This window comes from Mastacembelus armatus, chromosome 15, assembly GCF_900324485.2.
Source record: "Mastacembelus armatus chromosome 15, fMasArm1.2, whole genome shotgun sequence".
In the NCBI taxonomy this organism is placed as follows: Eukaryota; Metazoa; Chordata; class Actinopteri; order Synbranchiformes; family Mastacembelidae; genus Mastacembelus; species Mastacembelus armatus.
This window is the reverse complement of record NC_046647.1, coordinates 7,180,954-7,207,057: the sequence shown is the minus strand read 5'-3', so window position 1 is coordinate 7,207,057 and position 26,104 is coordinate 7,180,954. Positions and strand designations below refer to the sequence as shown.

At 43.2% G+C, this 26,104-nt stretch overlaps 3 protein-coding genes across 3 annotated transcripts in view; 2 read left to right on the top strand and 1 right to left on the bottom strand.

Moving 5' to 3' along the window:
* sorbs1 (sorbin and SH3 domain containing 1) overlaps positions 1-17,869 on the top strand; it is a 38,048-nt gene extending 20,179 nt beyond the window's left edge. The window contains exons 15-28 of the mRNA XM_026309410.1: positions 2,563-2,612; positions 4,391-4,569; positions 6,517-7,971; positions 9,161-9,225; positions 9,435-9,605; positions 10,232-10,278; positions 10,867-10,981; positions 11,072-11,197; positions 11,301-11,495; positions 11,712-12,233; positions 12,878-12,973; positions 13,971-14,023; positions 14,148-14,254; positions 14,632-17,869. Coding sequence (XP_026165195.1) covers positions 2,563-2,612; positions 4,391-4,569; positions 6,517-7,971; positions 9,161-9,225; positions 9,435-9,605; positions 10,232-10,278; positions 10,867-10,981; positions 11,072-11,197; positions 11,301-11,495; positions 11,712-12,233; positions 12,878-12,973; positions 13,971-14,023; positions 14,148-14,254; positions 14,632-14,699 — 3,249 coding nt within the window. The 3' untranslated portion in view covers positions 14,700-17,869. The remainder of the gene's footprint in view (positions 1-2,562; positions 2,613-4,390; positions 4,570-6,516; positions 7,972-9,160; positions 9,226-9,434; positions 9,606-10,231; positions 10,279-10,866; positions 10,982-11,071; positions 11,198-11,300; positions 11,496-11,711; positions 12,234-12,877; positions 12,974-13,970; positions 14,024-14,147; positions 14,255-14,631) is intronic.
* A 942-nt stretch (positions 17,870-18,811) lies between these two features.
* pdlim1 (PDZ and LIM domain 1 (elfin)) lies at positions 18,812-24,443 on the top strand. Its single transcript, XM_026309969.2, has 7 exons — positions 18,812-19,037; positions 19,979-20,130; positions 20,647-20,731; positions 21,818-21,996; positions 22,192-22,340; positions 22,505-22,622; positions 23,826-24,443. The coding sequence occupies exons 1-7, from the start codon at positions 18,945-18,947 to the stop codon at positions 24,010-24,012; spliced, it is 963 nt and encodes a 320-aa protein (XP_026165754.1). The 5' UTR covers positions 18,812-18,944; the 3' UTR covers positions 24,013-24,443.
* A 369-nt stretch (positions 24,444-24,812) lies between these two features.
* Positions 24,813-25,469, bottom strand: neurog3 (neurogenin 3). The gene has a single exon (XM_026309782.1). It carries the CDS (start codon positions 25,467-25,469, stop codon positions 24,813-24,815), a length of 657 nt encoding a protein of 218 aa, XP_026165567.1.
* Between the last annotated feature and the right edge of the window lie 635 nt (positions 25,470-26,104).

Genomic DNA, 26,104 nt, shown 5'->3' with positions numbered 1-26,104 from the left:
CTGGAAGTCTGCAAAAACAACAGTGCTCAGGGGTTAAATGAAGAGCTTGGACTGATCCAGTAAGCTTGGTCTTATTAATAGCCTTCATGGTGCTGAGGAGAACCACTTCCACTGATGAAATAGTGTTGTAGTAAGGGGAACCCTGACAGTATTGAAAATTCATCTTATATCTCTGATTCTTGTGGTTTCACATTGCTAATCAGATAGCTGTCAACCAAATACCCCTAAAGAGCAGGGTTACTGTAACACATTCCATATAAGACGCCAATGTTTTCTTCTTCTTTACTCTGCTGTGGAATCACCCACTACAATTTACTTATAGTCACCTAATAGCAACCGAGTAGGAGTGACACCTGTGTACAGTCACAGTAAACACAGGCATATCGATATACATGGCTAGCTGGAGCTGAAATTCTACACATAACTATGGTCAGGAAGAGCATTTCAGCCCCTTACAGCCGACAGAGTGTCTCCATCTGTCATGCATATGCGATGCTGCCACACTGACAACTATGCATAACACAGAGCCTCCCCCTACCACCTGATGTATTCCAAAGGAGGCAACTTCGTGAGCTGGCCAACTCATTGTGCTTTCATATTTAACCTCTGTTATGCACTTAACCTTTACCTTTAAGCATTTAGTGGGGGGTGAAACGAGGGACGCGCAGAGCTATAACAGGCGCTTCACACTGGGGGAGCTGTTTGTTTTCATGAGAACATATCAACACAAATAAGGTACTGGAAAGAATGGGATTCATGTTACCATGACCTACTCATGATCGCTATTTTCAATATGAAGGCGGTACACAGGAGCCGCAGCTCTGAGTAGCCAGGGACACCTGTTAGGAAACATGCAACTTCTGCAGAAACTTTGTCATCGGTGTTCCACTGACTCACAGAGGCTTTCATTCATGTCCATATACAGCTTCAGACACTTCACGCCAGCGCTGCTTTAAGCAAGTAGTTTCATCCTATTTCTGTATCTTTATCTGATAAGTAAAACCGGTTTTAGCATATCTCTTTTACACTATCTTCTTTTTGCCCCCTTTATGTCCTAAGCCAGATAAAAGAGTTATTGAACTCAGTGTGATGTGATGTTAAGTGATATCAGTGTGGGATTAGTTTGAACAGTTTTAGCTTTTTATAGGAAGAAAAGTTCACATAAACTGACATTAATCAGGCATTGTGTAAATAACCAGATTAAGATTCCACTGCTTTACTCCAGATAAGCCCCCCCATGCTGTTTCCTGTTTACTTTCCACTCATGCTGTGTGTGTCTGTAAGCCCAATTACCCCAGGCTTGTCAAAGGACACTATCCTCTTCCCCCGATAACAGATTTAAGGGGGATACAAAGACATGACTGAGCAAGAAAGAACTACAGGTTGACACTGAAGTGTTCTCCAAGTCAAAATGGAACATTTGGATTTATAAATAGATCAGACTGGACCTGCCAGCCTGATGTTCTGTTCTTATAAAGATAGGTGTTTATCCTGAAAGGTTATTAATGATCATCCTGCCCTGGCAACTAAGTGGAAAGGCATGTTGTGGCAAATGAGCTGTTGAGAATGCTCCTTGTCTGGTCATTGGTGAGGGAAGCGGCGGTTTGGCCGTGCCGTGGCGAAGCAGACGTGGTGTTAACAGTGGGCAGGGCTGGTTGAGATGGAGATTGTGCAATCGTATTTGCAAACAACACTTGCGCTCTTATTCATAGTGCCCATGCCATGTCTGTTATTTTTACCTGCTGTGACGTCTGAAAGGAGGAAAGCATCAGAAACAGTGGGCTAAAATTAGTTGGCTCAAAATCATTCAAAATGCTAGTGAGTGCTGCCACACCGAATGACCACCACTGTGTTTTGGAGATAATGTCTGCTCCTAAATAATAACTACCTTTACTCTGGCTCTACACATGCTTTCATATATTCACAATTTTTGTGCTCAATTTCAAAATCAGTTTTTGTTCTTCCTTTATGCTTTTGTTATTTGTCTTTACAACATTCTTATAATTATCTGTTTCTACAGTGGGTCTGTTTCTTAGTATTTGTCAATAAGGATTTATCTCGTGTGTGTGTGTGTGTGTGTGTGTGTGTGTGTGTGTGTGTGTGTGTGTGTGTGTGTGTCTGTGTGTAATTCAGCCTGCTTGCACCACCAGCTGGTTAATTGTCCCCCGGTCTGGTCCAGTGGTAATGAGAGTGACTCAATACCAGACAAAAGAGACGGCTTCATTGGGAGACAGCAGCCCATTGGCTGTGCTTGTGACAGCCCCCTCCCTGCATGGGCACCCCCCTGACCAATGCACGCCCACTCCCCCTCCACTCTCCTCATTGCCGCTTGTTTTCTTCAACTTGCAAGCAGGCCAAAACACACGCTTACTCCTCCATGCCAAGCCCAGTCAAGAGAAGCTAAGAACCCCGGGTGCTCGACACAGAAACCCAGAGCAGTGAGCTAACGACAGAGAGGAAAGAAGACAGAATCTGGCCATAGCGAATGCTCCTGCCTCTGTTCTAGCTGGAGGAGACCTTCCTGTGGATTTATCAATGACTTCTTTGTTTGGTTTGTTGCAGAGTGCCCCCTCTTTTGGCCCCCTGGAAACAGCCTCCGACCTGCATCAGTAGTAAGTTCATGCTTCTTCCCCTCCAGATACCTCTGCTTTAAATCTTGCTTCGTCCTTCCAGCATGCTGATGATTATTTAAGACACATTATGAGGATAAATGTGAGTGAAAGGTTTCTCCACCCTGTAGAGCTTGCCCGCCTACAGCTAGAGGACTCCTGCTTCCTGAGGAGATCCTGTTAATAAGGCAAAAAGCTACCAGAACAGTGTGTCTTCTGTCTATATTTCATGGTGTTGGTGTTTTGTTGGTTGTTGTTTGGAGACATGGCTGGTGACTTATTTAAAGACAGGAACCTGGATGTTACTGGGACAGAGGGAAGTCGCCCAGCTGCTTCATAACTTAAAAACCGTTATCTCCTGCTGAACTGGTCTGTATACTGAACTATAGCCTGCAGCTGTATTATGAAAAATGATGCTTTAAGCCAGTTTTGTTTTTGTCTGATGGAATTGACATCTTCTATTTTTGTTTGTGCAATAAAATGTACGGAATTTAGGACTGAGCCATGGTGACCGTCTCATGCTACAGTCCAGAGGAAACAAACGTCTCCCTCCATTTCTGCTAAGAACTTTCCATCTGCTACAATCATTATGTCATCATGGCAAAGTATTTGCAAAGAGATTCCTAATCCAACTTTTTAATCTATTGACTTGTTGTTGGTTCCTGATGAAGGGTGGTGGAAGTTCCCTCATAAAGTCAACCACATAAAGTCATAAACTGACTTCCTTCAAAGGCACATATGTTGAGGGCAGGGTTTTTTTTCCTTTGGGGTCAGTTTGAAATTGGAGACATTTTGATCAGCTGAATGAAGTGACCTCTACTTCATTCTACCTTTACCTGAATTTGTACATTTTCAGGTATTAGACACCCACTCACAGAAGAAAACTGATATTTAGCCTCATGACAGAAACTGCTATCATAATTCAGTTGTACCTGTCACTAGATTCAATAATGCATACTTGCATCTCATTCCTCCAGAGCAATAGATAAACATTACAGTTAACCTACAATAAAGACTGTCAGGTTTTCTCTCAGGCAGCTTACTGCGCCCCAACAGATGGATCCTGTAAATTTCCTGTATAGTATTTATGTGAATTCTTCTAAGTAACCTAGAACCAACATGATTTTGATGGCTCTCTGCAGTCAGCAGTACTTATATTTTTCCAAAGGCCATGAAAGAGCTTTTTGTTGCATTCATGAACGGGGGAGTAATGTATCCATACATTTGTGCAAGCTTGTAAAACCCTGACATGGCAACACTCCAGATGTAAAATACATTTTGGAAAATACATTTGTCTTTCTCCTTACACTAGTGAAACATTTGTGTATGGGTTATTATTTCACCAGGATGATACTGGAGCTTAGTGGCCATGTTTGTTCGATGAGCGTCATGTGAAAGAGAGTAAACCTGAGAGGTGTACAGGTGCATGGCAGGGACTGATGCAGCATGTGGGAATGTTCAGAGAATATTTATAGAAATCTGTCCTGTTGGCCTCTCTGGAATGACAAGATATGTGTGTGAGCCAACAGCTTCGCTCAACATCAGTCTCTAAGTTCTTGCATTTTCTTTCTCAAGTTTGTTTTTTTCTGTCTCTGATTATTTTGTCTCCCGTATGTCTGCAAAGACAGGAATTACGTCAAGATATGCTCAATAGGAACCATATGACAGCACATTACCCAATTTGTGCATTTCTGTTTATAATAAAAACAAGTAACACAACTGCTCTGAATGAATTTGACTGTGTTTCATTTGCTGTTTGCGTTCCTCTCATCGCTGTCTAGCTCCTCGAGCAAGTCTGGACACAGCGAGGTGGAGAAGGACAGAGGATCATCCACAAGTGAGCCTGGGGCTCCAGAATGTGACCGCCATGTTTACAAGAGTGTCCTGGAGGGTGGAGACATTCCCTTACAAGGTCTGCGGGCCCTAAACAAGCGCCATGGCAGCTCCTCCTCTTCTAAAGGTAATAGAGATGACCAGTAAAATGAAAGGTATGCATGTTTATGTATGTGGATGCTGGGCTAGACAGTACAGTGGGTCATAAAGAGCATTTCCTGTCGAGACAGAATCAATGAGTTACAGGCTGATGTTGGACCATTTAAAGTGTCAGACAGGGACACGTGTTTCTGTTTACCTTTATGTTGGAATCCACACTTTTTCTTTGCTCCCAGACCTCACAGCATTGGCCAGTCACTTTGCAGCATTCATACCCCAGCAGCTTTTGATTTTTTACTGATGCCGTAGATGTTTTCATCAAATGTGTACTGGCCATCTGCTTTAAGAACTCATGGAGAGAGTGAGGATGTCTTGCTAAGTCGATGGAAGTTAACCTTGGGGATTTTCCCTGATCTTTCTCCAGTAGTGAGCCGCCAGTCGCTAGGCAGGCTTAGGGCAAGACTCCAGAGTGTTCCATTGCCAGGGAATGAAGGGCCAGAGAGGGGATGGATGAGGAGGGCCGACAGAGATAAACAGAGCTCTGCTCTTCACAACCCAACCAGACGGGGGTGAGATAAACAGGAGGGACGCAGAGGGTGGGCAGGCATGAGGAAGTCAGCTGTCAGTGTAAGGTCAGGGGCTGGAATGCCTGCCCACATGGCTGGAGAGAAGAATGTTGGGGGAGGAGAGGGGTGGAGATGTAAGGAGGAGAAAGGAAGAGACAGTATGACCCTATACATGTCATTACATCTGGGAAGACACAGCTAATGTCACACAAATTGTGCATTCAGAGTTAAAGAGATCACTGACATCAGCATCCTGGAGGATAGATATATAAGGATGCTTAATGATTTAGATTTCACACAGTCGAATTGTGGAAACACGCAGTAAATGGGTGTGAACTCCATACAACTGGTTGCTCTTTTATTAGCCTCCTGCCAAAGGCACCACCTTGATCATTATAGTCACTTACTTTTAGCCACACACAAGATGAAGTGTAAACAAACCCAAAGAAATAAATAAGTGCTATCATCACCATCATCATGTGTTTCTAGCTTGTGGTTATGGAATAAAAAAGCTGTATTTGTCTTTGTGGTTCAAAGAACTGAACCTCCTTACGGGCGAGAATGGTAATTCTTTATTTGCCACATGCCATAGATAAAATATGTAGTTCACTTCCTCGTTGTGTTTTTCTGGCAGATATGAATTTGACAGATGGGCCACTGGTGTCTCACAGCATGTGAAAGTGTTGTGTCATTTCCCAGTTCCATCTGTAGTGCTATCACCACCAAACTATAGCCAAGAACAGACTACAGCCTGGAACTGACTGTGGTTTTCAGAGATTTTGGGGAGTCGTATTTTACTGGTTAGGTTGAGCCAGGAAACATTTTTTATTTACAGCTGTGCATCAGGAAAATATATTAACAGCTGTGCCACAAGCCATTTGTCACTGCAGCCACCTGGTTAATTGGTAAAAATAAAGGAGGAAATGTGACTGTAAATAAGAGGTTAGAGAGGGACATGCAGCAGTCATGAGGGAGCAATTTTTTTTTAGCCCTGACATGAATACAGAATAGGTAACAGAAACAGTTTGCACAGGTTGTTTTTAAATTGTAGTGATACTGCAGTCAGTGTTAAAAATTCCTATATGACCTCCAACATCACATAACATTTCATGACATATTACTGTTTTAATACTTTATGTTTCTCTTGTTATTTTGCCATTTACAGTGATATCGATAACATGAAAGTCTGTTTTACAAAGCATAATTCTTCACTGCAGTACCATACTGTTAGTATAACAATCATCAATTACTTGATGCACAATGCATCAAGTATGCTTCCTTTTCTCATCTACTTTTGATGAAACTAATGTTAGAAATGTGCCTGACTCAGTTTTAGTGTATATGTGTGTGAACCTGTGACCATTGTAATCTAATATGTTGTTTATTCTGTTGTCCTGCATGCTTGCCAGTGGATTATAAAGGTGGGAATGGCTATATAATTTCACCGTGCACCTCTGTAAATAGTCGATCGGTTCTTGCCAATAATGCAATAGGTAACCAGTGTAAGAGTAAGAAGCCTCTTTCTGCTGCCAAAGCCTGCATACCCCAAATCCTGCCCTCTAAATTCAAGCCCAGGCTGCTGCCACCCAATGGTGACAGTCAGGAAAGCAGGACTAAATCTGTCAGCCACCCAAAGGCCCACAGCTGTGAGGATCTGTACACAGGGCCATGTGACACAGACTTTGCTGGAGCAGAGGAAAGGGAGAGTGGGCAACATTCAGACACCAAGTCTAGCTGTGGCAGCGAACGCGTGGACGGCCTCAGGAATGTGTCCCCTGCAATTAGGAGGAGCACATCTGAGTTTTCCAGCCTGTACAGGACCATGCATCACATCCAGCGGCCTAGCTCGGCCGGCTGCAGTCCCAATGGCAGCGTCCGCAGCCTGGCCTCTCTTTTTGAAAAGGCAAAGGCTGAGAGAGGCGAAAGGTCAGAGGCAGATGACGGGGGTAACGTTCCACGGGATGCCGTATCGTCACGGGTCAGTGCATTTGAAATGATCATCCAGCAGTCCAGCTCGGGACCCAGCCGCTCATTCTCCCTGCCAACCCTGCACTCCAGCCATAGCCACAGTCCTGACTACAGCCCCACCCATCTCTATATGGCATCTGCAGTGTCAGCAGAGTCTCTTTTGGTATCTGACGTAACCCAGACAGATTCCTGTTCCCCAGTGGACCCAGAGGGCAAAACGCCTGAGGATGAGGCTCTGTCACCAGACAGTGTACCTGTGGAGGAGGCTGCTTCCTCCTCAGAGGATGGACACACTGGCAGAACTGAGTCCCCCTCCAACACTGAGGCTGAGGTTGAGCAGATATTCAGTTCATCACAATTGACTCATCAAAATGTTAGTGAAACACAGAGTTCCTCAGCTCAGCTTACAGCATGCCCTCCACAACACAACCATCTCCACCACCACCACCACCTTCTGCACCACTTGAACCATCAGCTCCTCCTCAAACCCAGCAAATGCAAAGGATCCTGCCCAGCCTCTTACACCCGCTTCACCACCATCCTTAGGCATGAGAGGCAGCAGGCCACAACCCAACAAGAGAGACCACCTCCGGATAAGAAGACTACTCTTCCAGGGAACCTTTTCCTCATTGGTCCTGCGCCCTTCAGGTTACGGAAAAACCTTCAGTCCCACCAGAATCGGAGGACCCTTTTAGCCACTAAGGTGACAGTGGGCACCCAGAGGCCCTGCAGCCTGTCCCCTGAGCTCAGACCACTGATCCCTCAGCGCATGTCCTCCCTGGAGGTCTTGGAGAGGCTGAGTAATGGAGATGGAAGCTACAGTGACAACCTCAGTAACGGGCAGGGCTTGGACGCCAACGGGAATCTACTGCAGCTGCTGGCAGCTCACCGCAGAGGTGGCTATCTCATCCCCTTACCACTGTCACACTCCTCTGTCCTCCCCCTGTGGTCACTCATTTACCTCGACTCTCTCTTCACCTTGTGTCTCTTCTCTCCACAAAGCGACTTCACCACCCTCCATCTCTAGTCTGTTTGTTTACAAAGTGACAGCGAGGCCTCCATCTCATTCTGAATGTGCTGTTTGGTGCTCTTCCATATCACTGTGAATGAGTATGGCCCTGCATACGTATCAAAAAGCTTCAGTGAATGTAGGAGGTTCAGGCAGCTTTTGGTAATGTATACAGTATATCTCCTTTTGACATCAGGTTTGAATCGTATGCAAGCGTGCTAGAGCCTGCATAAGCATTACATCATTGTAGACAAAATTCAGTTTTATTACATCGTTACATTTATTGCATGATTTTTGTCTTTTTTCACATTCTGCAGAGTTGTCAAATCATGTGTTATACAGGCAGATTTTCTTTAAACTACAATCCCAGGATTCATCTGTGATGTTTAAGCAGGCTATTATGATATAACATTGCATACGCTGTCTTAAACTGATGCCTGATACCATGTCTATTTGTTTTTTTCTCTCTTCTTTTGGGGACTGTTCATGTCATTTTTATTCTCTCTATGAAAGGTTTGTTTTTAGCCAGTGTGTTTCCTGCTTTGATTGCTTTTACATAACAGCCGGTGCTTTGAGCTTCAGCCACAAACCTGAAGCTTTGATAGGTATTTCTTGTGGCCCTCACTGGGCCACAGAATGAACGTGGTGGTGTGGGGGGTGAATTATGTGATAGCAAATAAGAAATTCAAGTAAAATAATGGATGCTGGTTGGTTGATCAGTTAGACCGTGATGTCTTTTTACAGTAGGCTTCATACTTTCTCTCATGAATTTTTTTTTTTTTTTCATGAACACGCATTGGATCATTCTGTGTTCATTCCATTGCGCATGCAGGATGACATTTGGCTTTTTTTGACGTGTGTGCTTTTTTGTTTTAGTCTTGCAGAGGTTATGGTGCTCATTTAAAGCATGCATGTTTGTACAGTAATTAATGTACATCTTTTTGATTTTGTTTGTTGGAATTAAGGAGTTGACTGCAATATCATCTAATGTTTTAAAAGATTTGTTCTTTGGTGGTTTGGTTGTGCCTTCAGATCGACGGTGAAGATGCTTCACAATATAACCTTCTGTGTTTCAGACTCGTCCCCAGCTCATGGGGAGAGCCAGGATGAAGTGTTGAGGAGGCGTCAGGGGGACAAAGAGGTGAATTTGCTTGTTTTAATTTTAATGAATGAATTTAAGTAAAATTTTCAGAAATAATACCTCACTAGCAGTGCTTTAGTAAAGAGAGCTTTGTTAAGAATGAGGAAACCATATATTATACAGTACATCAAACATGTGTCACATGAAGAAAAGAGTAGAAGAGACCCATATCTGGAGAGGACAAACAGTTCAGTGTGGTTTCCTGGCAGAAAATCTTGGAGGAGCAGCGGCGACTAAAACGGGAACAGGAAGAGGCTGACACAGCATCGAGGCGACATGCAGGCATTGTCCCGACGCACCACCAGTTCATCACCAACGAGCGCTTCGGAGACCTGCTCAACATCACAGATAATACAGAGAAACGGAAATCAGGCATAGAGGTACAATGCAGGGCTGTGCCTTATCCTTCTATAAGCAGGAAAAAAGATAGCAGATGCTTTGTCACTGTGTGTGTGAGAGTCAGGCTGTGGAGGAGGTGACGGGCTTGTCAGCAGGGTTTTCTGCAGACACAGATGGCTTCCTCCCCAGGGTCAAAAATTCAGAGGGTGGAGGCAGTGACAGCATGCACGTTATTGAGTTTATCACTGACTTTTTCCAGTTAACTTCCAAACTCCATAGTGCAGTGTTGACTAGCTCTAGAGCTAGATATAATGTTCTAGACTTACTGTGTTTACCAAGGTGTGCCTGCTCTCCTCACAGGCCAGCCTCACAGTAAGGGATAAATAACCTACTCAGTCACAAGCCATTCCTGTCATTGCTAGAATATTTATCCACAGAGCTGGCATTGAAACAACAGCTCAGATGAGAAGGACCAGAAAACCTTTTCTGCACTTATATATATGAATAAGCCCAGAAAGTAAGCAAAGTATGACATGGCTGTACTGTAGGTACTATATAAAAGGTTTTTGTACTTTGGAAAACATTTACTGACTTACTGACTACAATGACAGCAGTAATATTTATGTAATTGTAGGCATAAGAGTTTCTGTTTTTTATATGTGCACAGAGAACTCCAGCCATGGCTCGCTTCGACTTCAGAGCAGAAACTCTAAAGTAAGTGAAAATAACGCTTAAGCAACTCATATGCAACTGGGGGTGGAGAAATAACACTTTACAATTTGTTGCAATCCAGTACAACAACATCAGAAGCTTCAGCCTGAGAACCATGAACCTCTGTGACACAGTGTCAACCATTAATGAAATACCAGAAACGTGGGAGTATGAAGAGCTGTTCTGATGGATGTAGTTAGATTGTGATATTGATCCAGATTTACTTATTAACCAAGTGGATCTTGCTAAAAAAAAAAATATATATATATATATACATAGTAAAAATTAAGTACTGGCATCTGTTTTGACTTACTGGAAGAGCTCATAGGTGGGGTTACCATTGGCGGTGCCAATTACTGTATCAATATCAGAATTATTCAAAATCACTGTTTAAAGTAGAATAGTAATTATTTATGTAATGTAGCTCCTAGTTTAATGTGAAAAGATGCAGCACATCCCAAACAGTTCTGCTACAAAGTGCTGTTAAACACAGGTCTGCATGAGAGCTTATTCTTTAGCTGTTATTATTGTTTATGTCTTTATTGATTTCATTTGTATGTTAGTGACTAATCTCTCTGGAATATGTTTTAGGGAACTACCGTTTCAGAAGGGAGATATTGTGTACATCATTCGAGAGGTGGATCAAAACTGGTATGAAGGGGAACATCATGGAAGAGTTGGTATTTTCCCACGAAGCTACGTTGAGGTATGTATCAGGGTTTGGACTGTCTTTATTTACTCACAGTAAGAATAATTTCTGAAGGGCAGGAATATAATATACCGTCTTGTGGTGCAGCTCCTTCCCCCCACAGAGAAAGCCCAGCCAAAGAAAAGTGCCCCAGTGCAGGTCCTGGAGTATGGAGAGGCTGTTGCCCGCTTCAACTTCACTGGAGACACAGTGGTGGAAATGTCCTTCAGAAAGGTGTAGAGCAGCAAACAGTCAGTTACAGATGGAAAACATTTATTTATTTATTTTTTTCAACAATATTTATTAACCATGTTTTCAACCCGCTGTCTGTGTGCAGGGAGAAAGAATCACGCTGATTCGTAGAGTTGATGAAAATTGGTATGAAGGCAAAATCGCAGGCACCAACCGCCAAGGCATCTTCCCTGTCACTTACGTAGAGGTGCACAAAAGGCCCCGTGTCAAAAACGGGGTGGACTATCCTGACCCTCCGCTCAGCCACTCACCCCAGCGCAGCACCAGTGCTTCTCCCCAGGTAAGGACCCAGAGTGGGTCAGTCGTAGGGCATTCATGGATGTAGTGGAGCACTTGCCCACAGTCATTCTTACGTCCAGAAATTTTCTTCTGTGATCACTTTGACACCCACAGTTTTTTTTTTTTTTTTGTATAGTGATTTTGTCTCATCCTTCATTTCCTTTTCTTTCTCTCATCTTTTCTCTCTACATCTTCTTCCTCGTGTTGCTCTAAAAAGCTGTATCGTAATCATCTGACCACCTCCCCCCTGCCTCTCCCTCGCTCCCCCCGCCGCTCCGTGTCCCCCGAGGTCCACGCTGTCTCCTCTGAGTGGATCTCCCTGACTGTGGGAGGTGGGAGTCCTCCCGCCGCCCCCACCCCACCCCTACCGCCGCTGCCCACTGTGTCCTACCGCTGCGGCGAGTACCTGCCCCCACCTTTGTCTGCCAGTCCTGTGCCTCCAATCACCGGCAGCCCGTTCTACATTTCCCCAGTGGCCTCCCCATCTGCCTCCCCACTTCCCCCGCCCTATCCACCCAGGCCCAACTCAGCCACTCCTTTCCTCACATTCACCCCACCTCAGGGGGAAGACTTCCTGCTATCCTCTTCCTCCCCACATCTGTCACCCAGCATGAGCCCCAGTGGCGGGCCAGTGCTGGACGGCTGGCTAAGGGGGGAGAAGGAGTTGACAGAGGGGGAAGGTGCAGAGGGGGAGAGGGGCCGCGCGGCTCTGGGCAGGAAGCAAAATAGCCCTGCAGAGGTATCTTCTGCATGGTGTGCGGTGCTGCGTCACTCTCGAACATGGGCTTTTGGCCACAGTTTGATTCCCTAAAACACATGGAGCACTGAAGTAGAGATTTGTTTGGAAGTCATAACTTGTGGATTAGACCCGAAGAAGAAATTTAGCTTAATGGAGGGATGAATCTGATTAAGGCTGCAGTTCTGCATGTTGTTGTGTGTGCACTACTAACACACAAATGTTTTACAGTGCTTTAGTCTTTATTATGTGACTTTCAGCTTTTCTAGTTGTAAAGAACTCTAAGAGGAACTAACTGTATTTGCATTTAGAAGATTGACCTGAGAGCTCAAGTTACTGTGTCTTAGAAGAATGTAGCACATGGTTGCATGTTGTGTTCTTCCATTCAGAGGTGCTCACTTGGATGCTTGTAGTATGTAGATTTATTTAGGACCGTGACATGTTTATTAGTGAGCATTTATAGGTTTCACATGATGGCTTCTATTTCAAAAGTTGGTGCGAGGTTGAAATTTTCACCTAAAGGGAAATGCAACCTGACTGTCTCTGAAGTATGACAGTATTTACAGCAGCGGGACGCTAGGTGTATCCGCAACAAAAAATATTTTATTTTTGCATGTCCAGGCTGATTTGACATTTCTATGTTCCAGTTTGTGAAGAATGAGGCTGACCATCACGGACGGAGCTCCAGAAGCCCTGTGATGCTGTTTGACATCCAGGATAACAACAATGTTAACTCCTTTGCGGTAAGCTGGTGCAGAGTTTCCTGGGGTCTCCACTGAGGAGTTACAAAGATAATGTGTAGTTTTACTTTTTTAATTGTCTTTATATTAGAGGACTGTCCTTTTTAAAGGAATAGTTCAACATTTGGTGGATTTTTTTTATCTTTGTTGCAGAAAATAAATGAGAACATCAGTATTACTCTCGTGTTTGTTGGTGGCCAGCTAGATGTAGTAGCAATAAAACTGGGGAACCAGCCAGCCTGGCTTTGAACAGCAACCAGCATTTCTAAAGCTAACTATTTAACTATTTATGGAAAGTTGCCATAGGCTGCTGGAAAAGTCAGTAGATGCCACACACTCGCAGCTCTTTCACGTTTCTGTCTGGCTGGTGATTGGTCAGTTGAACTAACACCGCCCTCCTAACCAGTTCTTGCTTCAGCTACACATTGAGCAGACTCATATGAGCAGGGAATTAACCACCTCCTCTAACTCTCAGAAAGAAAGCAAATATAACTTTTACCCCAAATCTTCCTTTAAGCTGTGCCTGTTTGCGTCCCTTTCATAATGCATGTTCATACTGAACAGTATCCTGTAGATAGTGAACTAATGTTTCATGTTTCTCCATTCCCTGACTCTGGTGTCTTGCCTTTTTATGCCACTTTTCCTGGGCTCCACCAACATCTGCCCTGCTTTTTCGTCTGGCCTTTAATGGATCACTTCCTTCTCTTCTTTGCTACTTACTGGACCCACCTTCCCGTCTCGTCCTTCAACCCCTCCCCCCTCAACTACCCACCTTCCCCCTCAACTTCACCTCGACCTCTTCCGGGACTCCCGGTGGCCTCGCTGTCTGTCTTTTTCTGATGACTTCACCTACTACTACTGTTAGGAGGCAGTGTGTAATGAGATCTTGAATATAGCTGAGACCTCAGTGAGGTACTGCAGCACCCTGTCCCACCACCCCCATGACTCTGTCCATAGACTGCATCCCCACCCCAGTAAACAATCTCTCATCATTTCCCAGCAACCCCAGTCCCACAGCAACAGCCCAGAGCCGAGCCGTCTCAACTGCGGAATGTAAGTTGCAGTGTGTTAGAGTTTCATGTTTACTTTATTTTTTCTGTGACACACTTATTGAAACCACATTTTGTATCTTTCCATGTTTACATGTTTGCCAATTTCTCTTTGTGTCTTGTTCCAGTTTCCAGGCTTTGTACAGTTACGTGCCACAGAACGATGACGAGCTGGAGCTGCAGGAGGGAGATCTCGTCAGCGTCATGGAGAAGTGCGATGACGGCTGGTTTGTTGGTATGTGCTGCTGGCCTCAGGAAAAATTCCTCAGAGATACAGTCACACTTTCTGTCGCATTAATTCATATAGGGTTTCTGCAGAATGACAGGAGAGGACTGCAAGCATGCAATGTGCAGGCTCAGGACTCCTGGAGAAGTACAGAAGTAGAGTCATCTTCAGTCACATCCTTCCATATAGGGTTTCTGCAGAATGACAGCAGATGACTGAGTGCAACGTGTTCTACGGATCTTGCACTTCTCTTTAAATGTAGCTCTGATGTCTTATTTTTTGTACTAAAATCGAGGTCATCTCAGGCCAGGATTTGAGAGAGAACGCTTTCACTTTCTTTTGCCTGATATGTTTCTTGACATGTTTCTCTTTCTGTCTCTCTCCAGGTACCTCAAAGAGGACAAAACAGTTTGGGACTTTCCCGGGGAATTACGTGAAGGAGGTGAAACTGTAAATCTAATCTGTAACACATGGTTGCCTGTCAAGCTTGGGAAGTCATTACTATCGCGCATGGCTGTTGGTTAGAATAGTCATTTAGCCAGGCAAATCCATTTTGTCTGGGAAAGTGATCGGTTTGGCCTGAGGTATGTCAAACTGCACGAGGCGAAGACAGAGACAGCTCACTGCCCAAACCTCAGTATGGTGTACGCCTTGATCACATTTTAGACACTTCTTGACAGAATTCGTCCGTTCCACATTTGGAATTTCTCTGTCAAAGCCTACCACAAACTAGCTCGTATTGTACACACAATAGCTTCCATTATGTCCACGTAATTTTCCGATTTATGTAGCGGCTCAGTCTGGAGGCTGGCAGCAGAGCAGTGTATGGATCAAAGAGTGGATCTTATTACCTGAATTGGACTTTGGGGGAGTCAGAATGTATTTTTGTCTAATGTGGGGTTGGAGCTGTTTGTCATGAGCTACCTTTCAGGAATGATTAGCTAAGTATGATGCAAACTATGCATCCTATATTTACCATATACACATATATATATATATATATATATATATATATATATATACATATATGAATTGTTGGTGGTTTCGACAGTTTCAGTATTTAAATACATAAAACATTATATATAATGATCTTTTCATTTTGGGTATTTATGTTTTCTGAATCAGTATTGGCCACAGGATTAACAACTCACCGTAACCCAAAAGCTTTAGATGCCAGTTCAGTATTGCCTTCATCTTCCATCTAAAGATTGTTATTACACATTTGTGTGTATGACTCAAAACACTAATAGGTTGCAGTGCACTGTTAGCTTCTTGTTTTCTGTTACCACAGCAAATACAAAAGCAGACCACATGGACAGTGTTACATGTATCACAAAAAGTGAAGAGAAAGTGCGTATATGTATATCCTGTGTTTTCAAAAACTATTTATTATTTTTCTTTTATACCTCCTCTGTTGTAATAGAAATAAACGTTATCCAGTGGCTCATGCCTGTAAGGTAGCTGGTGGTAGACATCTGGCTCCAGCTCAACCACAGGACAGGCGTGGTAGCACTTAACTTCCTGTTTGGTTAAAAGATAATAGTAGATTAATCAGTGATGACAAAAAAAAAATGTGATTTAACGTTTGATGTAAAGGTGTCTTAGAATATAATCATGCTGTTTTTTAATAGCATATTGAGATTTTAACCATGCCCTTAATGACAAGATTGTATGTTTTTGCCATGTAAATGTGTACAGAAAACTTTATGAGGCCTTCCAAATATGCCTACATATTTTCATATTTAATAACTACAAGCTGGGTAATGCAGATAGTGGAATGATTCAGATGATAAGGTCAGCTTTAGTACAGCATGCACTGTAAAATCAATAAGAGACTGACAAATCGGAGCATGAAGCACTATTAGCCAACACCTCTGTATTTACACCTCTAACCTACTTTAAGCTCCATGGTGGGAGACTGCTTTCAGTTCTGCAGTGAAAGCATCAGAACCGTCTTTCCGTAAATACAAAGCTCCCACATGTTCAGTACTATCAGATCCTGCCACAGACACCACATGTCACAATAGATGGTCTGCACAAACAGATGGAAACATGATAGCTATTGTTTTTGTATCCTTTTGTTTTCATCAGATTCCTCGTTATCATCAAACACTGCGATGTGCTCATCAGTCCTAAGCAGAGCTGTCAAATAGTACTTGCAAATAGTCTTGAGTGCTTGTTGGGACCTGCTCAAAGCAGCACATGGGTGTAGTTTGTAGAGCAGTTGCTAGTTTAGAGTCAGTTTATCAGAAGCTGAAGTTGGATCCTTTTCCTTTTTATGCACATTACTCATCAAAGAGTGCCAGACTATCACATAGCTCTTTATGACTTCCTGAGTAGACAACATCTGGAACATAATGTGAAGTATTGAAAGATAAAGCAGTCACTAGATGTTTACTATATGTGTTATTTGTGCCTGAATGTGTTAGCAGCAGTTGTGTGGTGATGATAAACGATGACCTGAGTTGAACATGGGCCTCTACATAAGCGATATATGAATTTCAGCAGCTGATGAAGTTTGTTCATTTAACACAATCAAGTAGCAATCAGTGTTTCATCCTCGCTGACGTTTGCTGTTTGAGATGAAATCAGGTGTCTCTTCCTGTGTAGTTCACCACTGACACTTTTGCCAACATCAGGAAAGGGAATATTTTCTCACTGATATAATGTTCAGGTATTTTGTCACACCACAAAGAGCATGTATTTTCCCTCCACGTCTGGCCAAATATTTTTGTTCCTGTATTTCCAGCAATTGGTTGGGAGTTTGTTGACCTCTGCACTTCTAAATATTTCTGTTCACGAACAAACGGAGGGCGGTTTGATGCATCTCAAACACACTATACGGTTTGGTGGACTTTGGCCGACAAACAATAGCTCATGTAGTCACAACACAACTCACTCTAGGTTGTTTCTGTAATATTTATCTCCATAAAACATCACACGGTGTATGAATGTATGAAAATATGAATGTGGCTCAGACAGTGTAGACATTATATGTAATAAAAATGTTTTCATTTTCATCTCGAATGAACATGCAGGCTATTTGAGCAGCACGGCACAAGAAGGACTGTAAATATGTAAAATAAAAAAATAGAGTGCGAGTGAAAGGAGCGTCACACCGAGCTCCTGCTCACTTGCAGCGGTTTATTTACCTGAAGGATAAAGCACAGAGTGGAGCGTTACTGAGCACAGGAAGTTTCACGCATATGAACATTACGCTGCCATTTGTGAGGATAATAATAATTTCTTATGTTGCGAAATTGTGCCTTTTATTTTTTCTTTTTTTTCTTTTTTTTTTTTTTTTTTGATTCTCACTGAAATGTATTCATGACATATTTAATGTAACCATGGTTTTCCCATTAGTCCTAGTCTCTGTGATGGGAGAACATTTACTAAGAACTTGTCAGTTTCTGTGCAAGTATCTAAACGTGTGACACAGTGTTTCAGCATAATGATTAATATGATCATAAGAATGGACTAGTTTGATGAGACGCACAACCTGTAACAGGTTTGGTTTGTTTGCTTCAATTTGCAGTGCTGTTACGTTGACAATATTAAAATAAAAGTACTATCCACTGCTGTGACTTCGGTATTATGCAATATTTAATAAACCATTTAAACCATTTGGTGTGTGAATGTGATTATTTGACACATAAAGGCCTTTTAAAAAATGTAAATTCATGTGAAACAAAGCTCTGGCTCTGGATTGTTATCTGATCCTGATCCTGATACAGAAATGGATGCTGCAGGGGTGAGGCCTGCTAATAAACATTAGATGAGGAAGTCTGTAAATTCAGTAGCTGCCCTGTTCATGTGTGTAAAAATCCCATTAGGGTGATGATGTCGACAGATGTGCTTTTACAGCCTCCATAGTCAGGAGCACATGTATTTTTAGTGTGGATTGAGCTCATATGTTGCAGTGGCCTCACTTTAAAAACCTCTCCAGGCCTGTGTGCCTGCCTGAAAGCCTGTGGATGGTTGTTAATCCAAGAAAGCCATGTTTTACTGCGCCTGCCCGGAGCTCTTCCTCGGAGAAGGACTGGCAGGAATTCAAGTGTTGGGAGCGGCACATTCCACATCCTGGGATTTAGCTCTACCATAAATGGTAAGTTTGCATATAACAAGGTGACGTACCGGCAGGACGACATCCCTGAATCAAACAGTGCAGCTCGTCTGAGAGGGGTACAAAGGGAAGAGGGATCACTCTGCTCTGTTCGTGTTTGTCGAACAGTCCACAGGATAACACGCCTATTTTTTAGTTTCTATTTTGCATCAAACTGTCCCTTGTTTCGTATATTTTCCTAAAGAGTAGTTTGGCACTAATCCATATTTTTCTATCGTCTTTATCGTGTTAAAGAGTGTTATTATCCCTAAAGCGGGTGAGCACAGTCGCTTTTACTAAATATCTAATCTATTGGGGCTATTTTTTTATTTCTTTTGAACGTATGAAAAAGTAATGAATGCACACAAGTTTTAGTGTTAACTAGTGGTCACCTCCCCGCACACACTTTGTAGTGATCCATCTTGTGTATACACGATCTCTGCTCCCTCCGTTATCAACCTGAGGGTCCTCCTCCTCCTCCGAGGCTGCAAAGCAGCGATCACCGCACATGACTCCTGCAGGAGGAAGTGACCTGCTGCTCCTGGACTGACTTTAGACACCAGCTAAGGCCCGTCGGCTCTGAAAGACATTAACGACATGCCAGTCCGGGTGGTAATGCAGGGTCCTGGGCCCTGGGGATTCAGGCTGGTCGGGGGAAAGGACTTCGAGCAGCCGCTGGCTATTTCCCGGGTAGGTCGCTTTGTGCTGCAGCCACACCTGAGCTAGTTCAGCTCTCCTCGTGTTTGCTGGGTTTTACTGGGAACAGACTAATGTAAACCAGGTCTTCGCAGAGTTTAAGCTGGTAACTCAGCTTAAACTGGTGTGTGTGTGTGTGTGTGTCGGCATGTGGCTGCTCTGGGCTTCAGCTCACTTACCGCTGCTAACTTTTGTAGAGTGTGTGTTTTGTGTTTTCTGACTTTTCTCCTCGTCACAGAGAGTTGAGGTGAATTTAATAGTGAATTACTCGCCGTGTGTGCGCACCTTTCAGCCCTAACTTCACATTAAACGCCGAACATGCAGAAGTTCTTTATTTCGACATCCACAAACCCTCTGTAGCTCAAACACGCCCATGTGTTTTACTCCTGAGGCACTAATGAGCCAGAAAAGACTCCCTGGACTCTTGAGTGTATGACTCCTGAGTAAATGTGCAGTGGTCGCCCTCTCCACCCATGGGAAGAGATTAGACATTCCTGGACTGCGCCAGAGTCCGGCTCTGTCTTTATCTTACACACACACAGACACACACACACACAGACACACACACACACACACACACAGACACAGTGTATGCCCTGCAGCACTTTTACCTGTGCGCAATGTAGACTGTGAAATGTGCGTAAAGTCCTTAAAGGTCAAACATGGCAGTAGATCTGAGCTCTGATTAGAAAATAAGCCTTCATGTGTTATTGAACTTTAAATGAAAATTGTTTTTCACATGTTTGTAATTTAAATGTTTTCTTTTTTAAAGAATCTACAGTGTTTTGTTTGGTTTTTTTTTTTTTTAAGAATAATAGTTCCACATCTGCAGGTGCCAAATACTAGAAACCTGACAGGTCCAACATGACCTACAGTCCCAAAAGTGTCTGTTTTTGTTTTTGTTTTTTTTAAAAAGATGATCTTCTGTGTTATAGGTCACCCCTGGGAGTAAAGCTGCCCAGGCCAACCTGTGTATCGGAGACATCATCTTGGCTATTGACGGAGAAACAACGGAGAACATGACTCACTTGGAAGCCCAGAACAAGATCAAGGGCTGCATAGAGGAGATGGTGCTCTCCATAGACAGGTAAGATGTAGCGACATGTACCAGGCTGTTGTGCACACCTGCAGGCCTGAATCACACTGAGTGAGACGGCACATCTGCAATCCAGGTGTTCAGGGGGTGACGTTGTGCTTACTCATGTTTTTAAAGAGTGAGTGTGTCTTTTGTTTTGCTGGAATATTAAGTTAGTTTGGAGAAGTTAATTCATGTCAGTGTGTTACATCAAAACTGTCTGGTGACAGATGATGTCAAGCGGCAGGGATGTTGAAACAGCTTTAACAGACATGTTGAAGCAAATATACTTGTTCAAATTGAGACAGAAGCTGGTGAATGTAAGGTGTGGTAAGCTGTCAAGAAATCCAAGCAAAAGATCATGACTGGAAGGTTTGTGTTGCATTCACTGACACAGAAGTAATATCATGTTCAATGTGCAGCTGTACAAGAAAACACACCCAGAAACAGGAAAAAAAAGAAAGAAATGGTCACGTTGCACTTAAACCACTGACGAGCCGTCTTTTCTGTCCTTTCCTCTTTCTGCAGGTCAGAAAGTAAACTGTGGTCACCGCTTTCATCTGAAGAGGGGAGGACACATCCATACAAGATGAATCTTGCATCTGAGCCACGGGTGTGTACCAGCATCAAAGCTGAAAGTAGGACTTGAGCTTTTAGACTTACTTCCCCAGCTTGGTCATTTAGATGGAAATGGAGAAGTGCCATTTACAGTAGTTTCTCAAAGGCTGCAAATACTTTCCTCACCACGCCTGCAAAGGCTTTTTTTTTTTTTTTTTTTTTTTTTAATTATTATTGCTGTATTGCCAACAATGAAGTCACTGTTTACTTTCCAACAGGAGGTTTCCTAGGAGATGGTAGTTTATCAGCCAAGCTCTGACGCAAGCCTCAGTTCCTGCCCGTGGAAAGTTAAGGCCAAAGTGTGAATTCATGTAGGAAACTGTGATGTGTCCCAGGCTGTGTGTGTTTCACAGGTCACAGATGTTGTGCTTTTCTCTCTCACATACACAGCAACACGTGTTTCAAGTGCTTGTCTGGAGATGCCCTCTCCACTGTTTTTGTTTGTTTTTTTCCTTACACCTTCATATCCATCCGTTGTCAGTTTCCTTTTGTATGTTTGTTTGCTTGCAGAGACCCAGAGGTATTCTGCAGTTTAGATGTCAGATGCTCAAAGCATGAGCTATATTTGGAGGCATTTCCGTGTTCCCACTGTGAAGCATGCGCTAGATTTAGTGGTATTTATGTGCTCACTTTGATGGCATGCCAGCGTCATGATGTGTTCGTCCTTTAGAGAGTTTTAGCTTTAACTGAGGCAGACTCCATAGTCGGACATTATCCTGTTAAATTATACGTGACTTTGTATGAGACTAGATGCAGCAGCTGAATAAGTAGAGGATTTTCAGTTAAACATATTTTGTAAGTTCTGAGTTTTTTAAGTGTGCAACCTGCAACATTATTGAATCCTGTAAGATTGGAGGCTGGATGTTTCCAGACCCACATGATATGGATTGCATGTGCGTACATGTGCAAACTCATACATTTCATCTGAAGGTGTCTGACGTTGAGACCACCTTTCCCACAAAGTTTGCATTAGAAGTGTTGCATGATGCAGATGCTTTGAGTTATTTCACAGACGTCTGGCTGCTACACTCACTGCCATTTGTTTGTTTACCCACAAGAAACAATTCGTTATGTTTTCCAGGAGGTGAAACAAATAGGCTCCAGCCACAACAGGAGTGCTCTGCCTTTTGCTGGGGGCAGGGTTGTGACCAACCAGTACAACAGCCCGTCTGGACTCTACTCTTCAGAGAACATCCAGAACTTCAACTCAGCTGTGGATGAAGTTAAAGCCATGGCTACAGCTAATGAGCCCAACAGCAAGTAAGATGAGCCTGAATACACCACCTCAGTGAAGTGAAGACAGAGCGTCAGTAACATGCAGGACTCCTTAGGACTTGTATAAAAGTGATCATTTGTGCCCTCTTGCACTTTATTAGCCATTATGAATCGACTTCAACAAAATTAAAAAGGCAAGGTTTGCTCTTTGGCTGAAATGTACACATTTAATTTTTTTAGTGCCCCGTCAGATCCATCAAAGACAGGCAAGCGGCCGCCTGTAACAGCTGATTCAGAGGTCTACAAGATGCTGCAGGAGAACCAGGAGTCTGATGAGCCTCCTCGGCAGTCCACTTCCTTCAAGGTGCTTCAGGAGATTCTTGAGACAGGTACTTACATTTCAGCTTCATCAGAAAAGGCTTCAGGGTCAGTTATCTTTGACTTTAAAATTACATGTTCCTGGTGACTCTTTGCTTTTAGTGAGAAGAAATAGAGATGTGTGTAGAAACCTCAGAACTGTGCTAAGATTTTCCATCCTCTGTGATGTCTGTAGGTGACGCAGATAAACCATCAGGGTTTAGGAGCGTCAAAGCCCCCACAACAAAGATCAGCTCATCAGTGGGGAACACAGAGAAGTTACCCGTCTGCGATAAGTGTGGGTCTGGCATTGTGTAAGTATATAAGTCCACGGCACTGGGATCATACAGATGACGCGTTTGATTTGCAGTGCACATATGAAGTGAATCAGTCATATACGAGTTATCATGGATCTGTGTTCAGGATTTCCCTCAGGAGGTTCAGTGATAGCTGCAGTTTATTTTGCTCAGTGTTTTTACATTTGGACGACTTCCACATTGTGGCAACATGTTCCAATGCAACACAAAGGACCTGTTTGGACTTTGTCTCCTCCTTGTGGCTGGATTTAGTAAAAACCTTCAAACAACTGTTTTACTGCTGGTTTCATAAGCACTGAAATCCCTTGAAATTGACTTCAATTGGTGAATTCTCCACAGACATATTTTATATACTGTCTATTTTATGTTAGGACTCATTTACTGACTAGTCAGTAAATGACTGGTCATATATTTAGACAGATCCACTTTTTTTCTTTTTTTACAGACTTAAATATAAGCTGCAGAATATTGGCAAATTTGTCTTTTGGCTCTTGCAACATTAATTCAGTGTTGTACAACTGAAGCCTTGCTCCCTGTGAAGCCATTTTGAAAAGTATGAGAATTCATCACTTCTGCATCATGAAGTGCTTGCAAATATTGCATGAAGTAACAAGAAGTCCTGGTTCATTTGTCTGTCAACTAAAAGCATAAATATACCCTCAGCTATTTGAGATATGAGGGCAAATGTCTGGACAACCTGTTCAAATGTGTGTAATGTTGGTTTGGACCCTTTAGTTCCAATTTTGGACAATGATTTTCTCTAACTTTGTGGAAGCAGTTTGGGCAAGGTCTTTTCCTGGTCTAACATGACAGTTCCCCCATGAAAAAAGCCAGAGCCATAAAGATTTTTCCCACTTCAACATCATCCACTTTGACTTTGGGATGACTGAGACCCGAAATCCAGATCTGTCTTCTCACCGAACACAGTGCTAGACTTCATTAATGCTTGTCTGGCTGAAGGAACGCAAATGGCTGCAGCAGGTTCAGACATCTCGTAGGAAGTCTCTCTAAAAGAGTGGAGACTGTTATAGCAGTGGACCATGCTTTTTGTCACATACCTGTATTAGTCTAAATATATTTTGTCATGTAATGTAACTCCTAACCTTTCACTGTACAATGCACAGACTTCGTCATTTAAATTAACTTCATGAATTAGAAGAAGAGTGAACCTTGTGTGCCATTTTCTTGTATCTGCTTCAGGGGGATGGTGGTGAAGTTGAGAGCCAAGTTCCGACACCCCGAGTGCTACACCTGCACGGACTGCAACGTCAACCTCAAGCAGAAGGGACATTTCTTTGTGGAGGACCAGATCTATTGTGAGCAGCACGCACGGGAGCGAATGACTCCACCTGAGGGCTATGACGTGGTCACCGTCTTCCCCAAGTAAAGCGCCCGCAGTGCTCAGGCCTCGGACTGCACGCCACTATAGGACACCACCACATATTCCAAGACATTACCACATATAGCTCATGCTACTCTAAAGACTGAAATGGTCTTCTCTTGCAATCTGCTGCGGTAGAGTCACTGGTAGGCAGGACAGTAACGAATTTCATGTTTGAAATTGTTGATTTGCACAAACTTTGGCCTCTACAATTTGTTTTTAATATTTGAAAGACATCCACTGTGTTTTTTAGTAATGTTTGTAACGTAATGTTCTTCTGAATCACGGGAACAATGGAAATCCAGACTACAGTTCACCCACGAGACACATTTTTGTCTACAGTTTTATTAAATAAACAGACCTACTTCTATGTAGCAAAATAGCTCAGAAACACATTTCAGTATCATTGCCAAATAAATATTTTACCTTAAACGTCTTTTCTCTTGTCTTCCTAAGTCATTTACTCTGCTTCACTAGTGTTTAGAGACGTTCTGTGATTGTAAAAATATCTCTAAGTACAGCATGGTCATGAAAGTGCTTCCCAATACAGAAAGTATTTAATTTATTAAATACTTTGTAAAAGATTGTGTTTAAGTGCTGATAAAGGAAACTGTACAGTTTAAGGTAGAAAATGCTGCTGTACCTCCACCTGGTTTCTGGACAATCCTAGTCAGTGATGTCACTGCAGGTGATTACTGATCAAACCAAAACGTCTAAAAGTTCAGTAGCAGTTTTCTCCTCTGCCTGACAGGGAAGTATGGGTAATTCTCACCTTTACCACCATAGGGGGTGAACACTATAACAAATCAATAGTCCAAAGTGTTTCTGAGATTTTGGCCACATAGTGATTTGAAATAAAAGGTAACAGGGATGCTGCTGTAGTCAGCGCTTGTATATATTTTATAGTTCATTCCCTCCACAGATGTGTAAGAGTTTCTTGGGTCATGTTCAGCCGAGGAGACATAACCAGACTCTGCAGGTGATGCTGAGTCCCACTCCGCAGACGAAACGCTTGAAGGGCTCCTCAGATCGGCTGACACCTGCAGGTGCTCGGCCGTGTGTCCGTACTGGTCGTTCATGCGCAGAGTCTCGGTCAGAGCCCAGATGTAGTTGTGGGCAAAGCGCAAAGTTTCGATCTTGGTGAGCTTTGCGTCTTCGGGCAGCGCCGGCAGGATGCTTCTCAGCGCGTCCAGAGCGGAGTTCAGGTTGTGCATCCTGTGGCGCTCTCTGTCGTTTGCCTTCATTCTGCGCCGGCCCCGCTCACATCTGAGTTTGTGTTTTGGGTGTTTCATTGAGGACACTTCGCCGATTACTGTCAGTGGTTTTCGAGGCCGAGATCCAACGGAGTCTTTGTCGCCAGCTTCATTCACAGGATTGTGGAGACTGTGACAAAACCGACTCAGCGTCACTCCGTCTCTGCCTGTGCGCGGGTCATCGGGGGCGCGCCTTACTTTAGCAGACATCCTGAGCAAATAAACATATTGTTACTGAGCAGGTTAAATAGAGTCAGACCTCTAATGAACAGTCATACACATAAGAGCTGTGAGTTACAAGTGTTTGCATGAAATAATGTTAAAATCATTGCTACTAATCAGGTTTTGTGTCTTTGTGAAGCTTCAGCGTCCGCATCATTTCCATAAGCCTTTAAAAACCGTTCCTGAAATGATTTCACATATTTCAAGTGCAGGTTTTAGCTTTTTTATTTTTACTGGGGCAGAATAAACATGTAACTGTACTAAAATCTATGTGAAAGGGAACAAGTAACAGATTAACAGAAACCTCAGAAGGATTTATTTATTTGCACTTACCTTATGCACTAGTGACAGATGAAGCTATAGAGACCGTGCCGTGCTCGATAATCCTGTCTTAGCTGGTGGCAGCAGTCAGTGTGCAGCTGACAGTGAGGGATGGATGCGCATCTCTGTCATTTTATATGGCCTTTATCTTATCTTTTTCCCCGCTGGACGCCTGAATCAACAGCGCCTGTCAAGTGGCCAATCAGCTTCCAGGCAGCGCGTCCTTCACCCTCTCGCTCTCTTTCTTATTTTTCATAGTGTTGTGTTTCTTTGTGTCATATTCCGTCAAATATACATATTAT

Bases quoted from the DNA above. Each gene is read 5' to 3' on its own strand.
- pdlim1 (XM_026309969.2), top strand. From the start codon at position 18,945: ATGCCAGTCCGGGTGGTAATGCAGGGTCCTGGGCCCTGGGGATTCAGG. The intron at 20,131-20,646 runs GTAAGATGTAGC...CTCTTTCTGCAG, and splicing joins ATGGTGCTCTCCATAGACAG to GTCAGAAAGTAAACTGTGGT. The intron at 22,341-22,504 runs GTACTTACATTT...TGATGTCTGTAG, and splicing joins TCAGGAGATTCTTGAGACAG to GTGACGCAGATAAACCATCA.
- neurog3 (XM_026309782.1), bottom strand. From the start codon at position 25,469: ATGTCTGCTAAAGTAAGGCGCGCCCCCGATGACCCGCGCACAGGCAGA.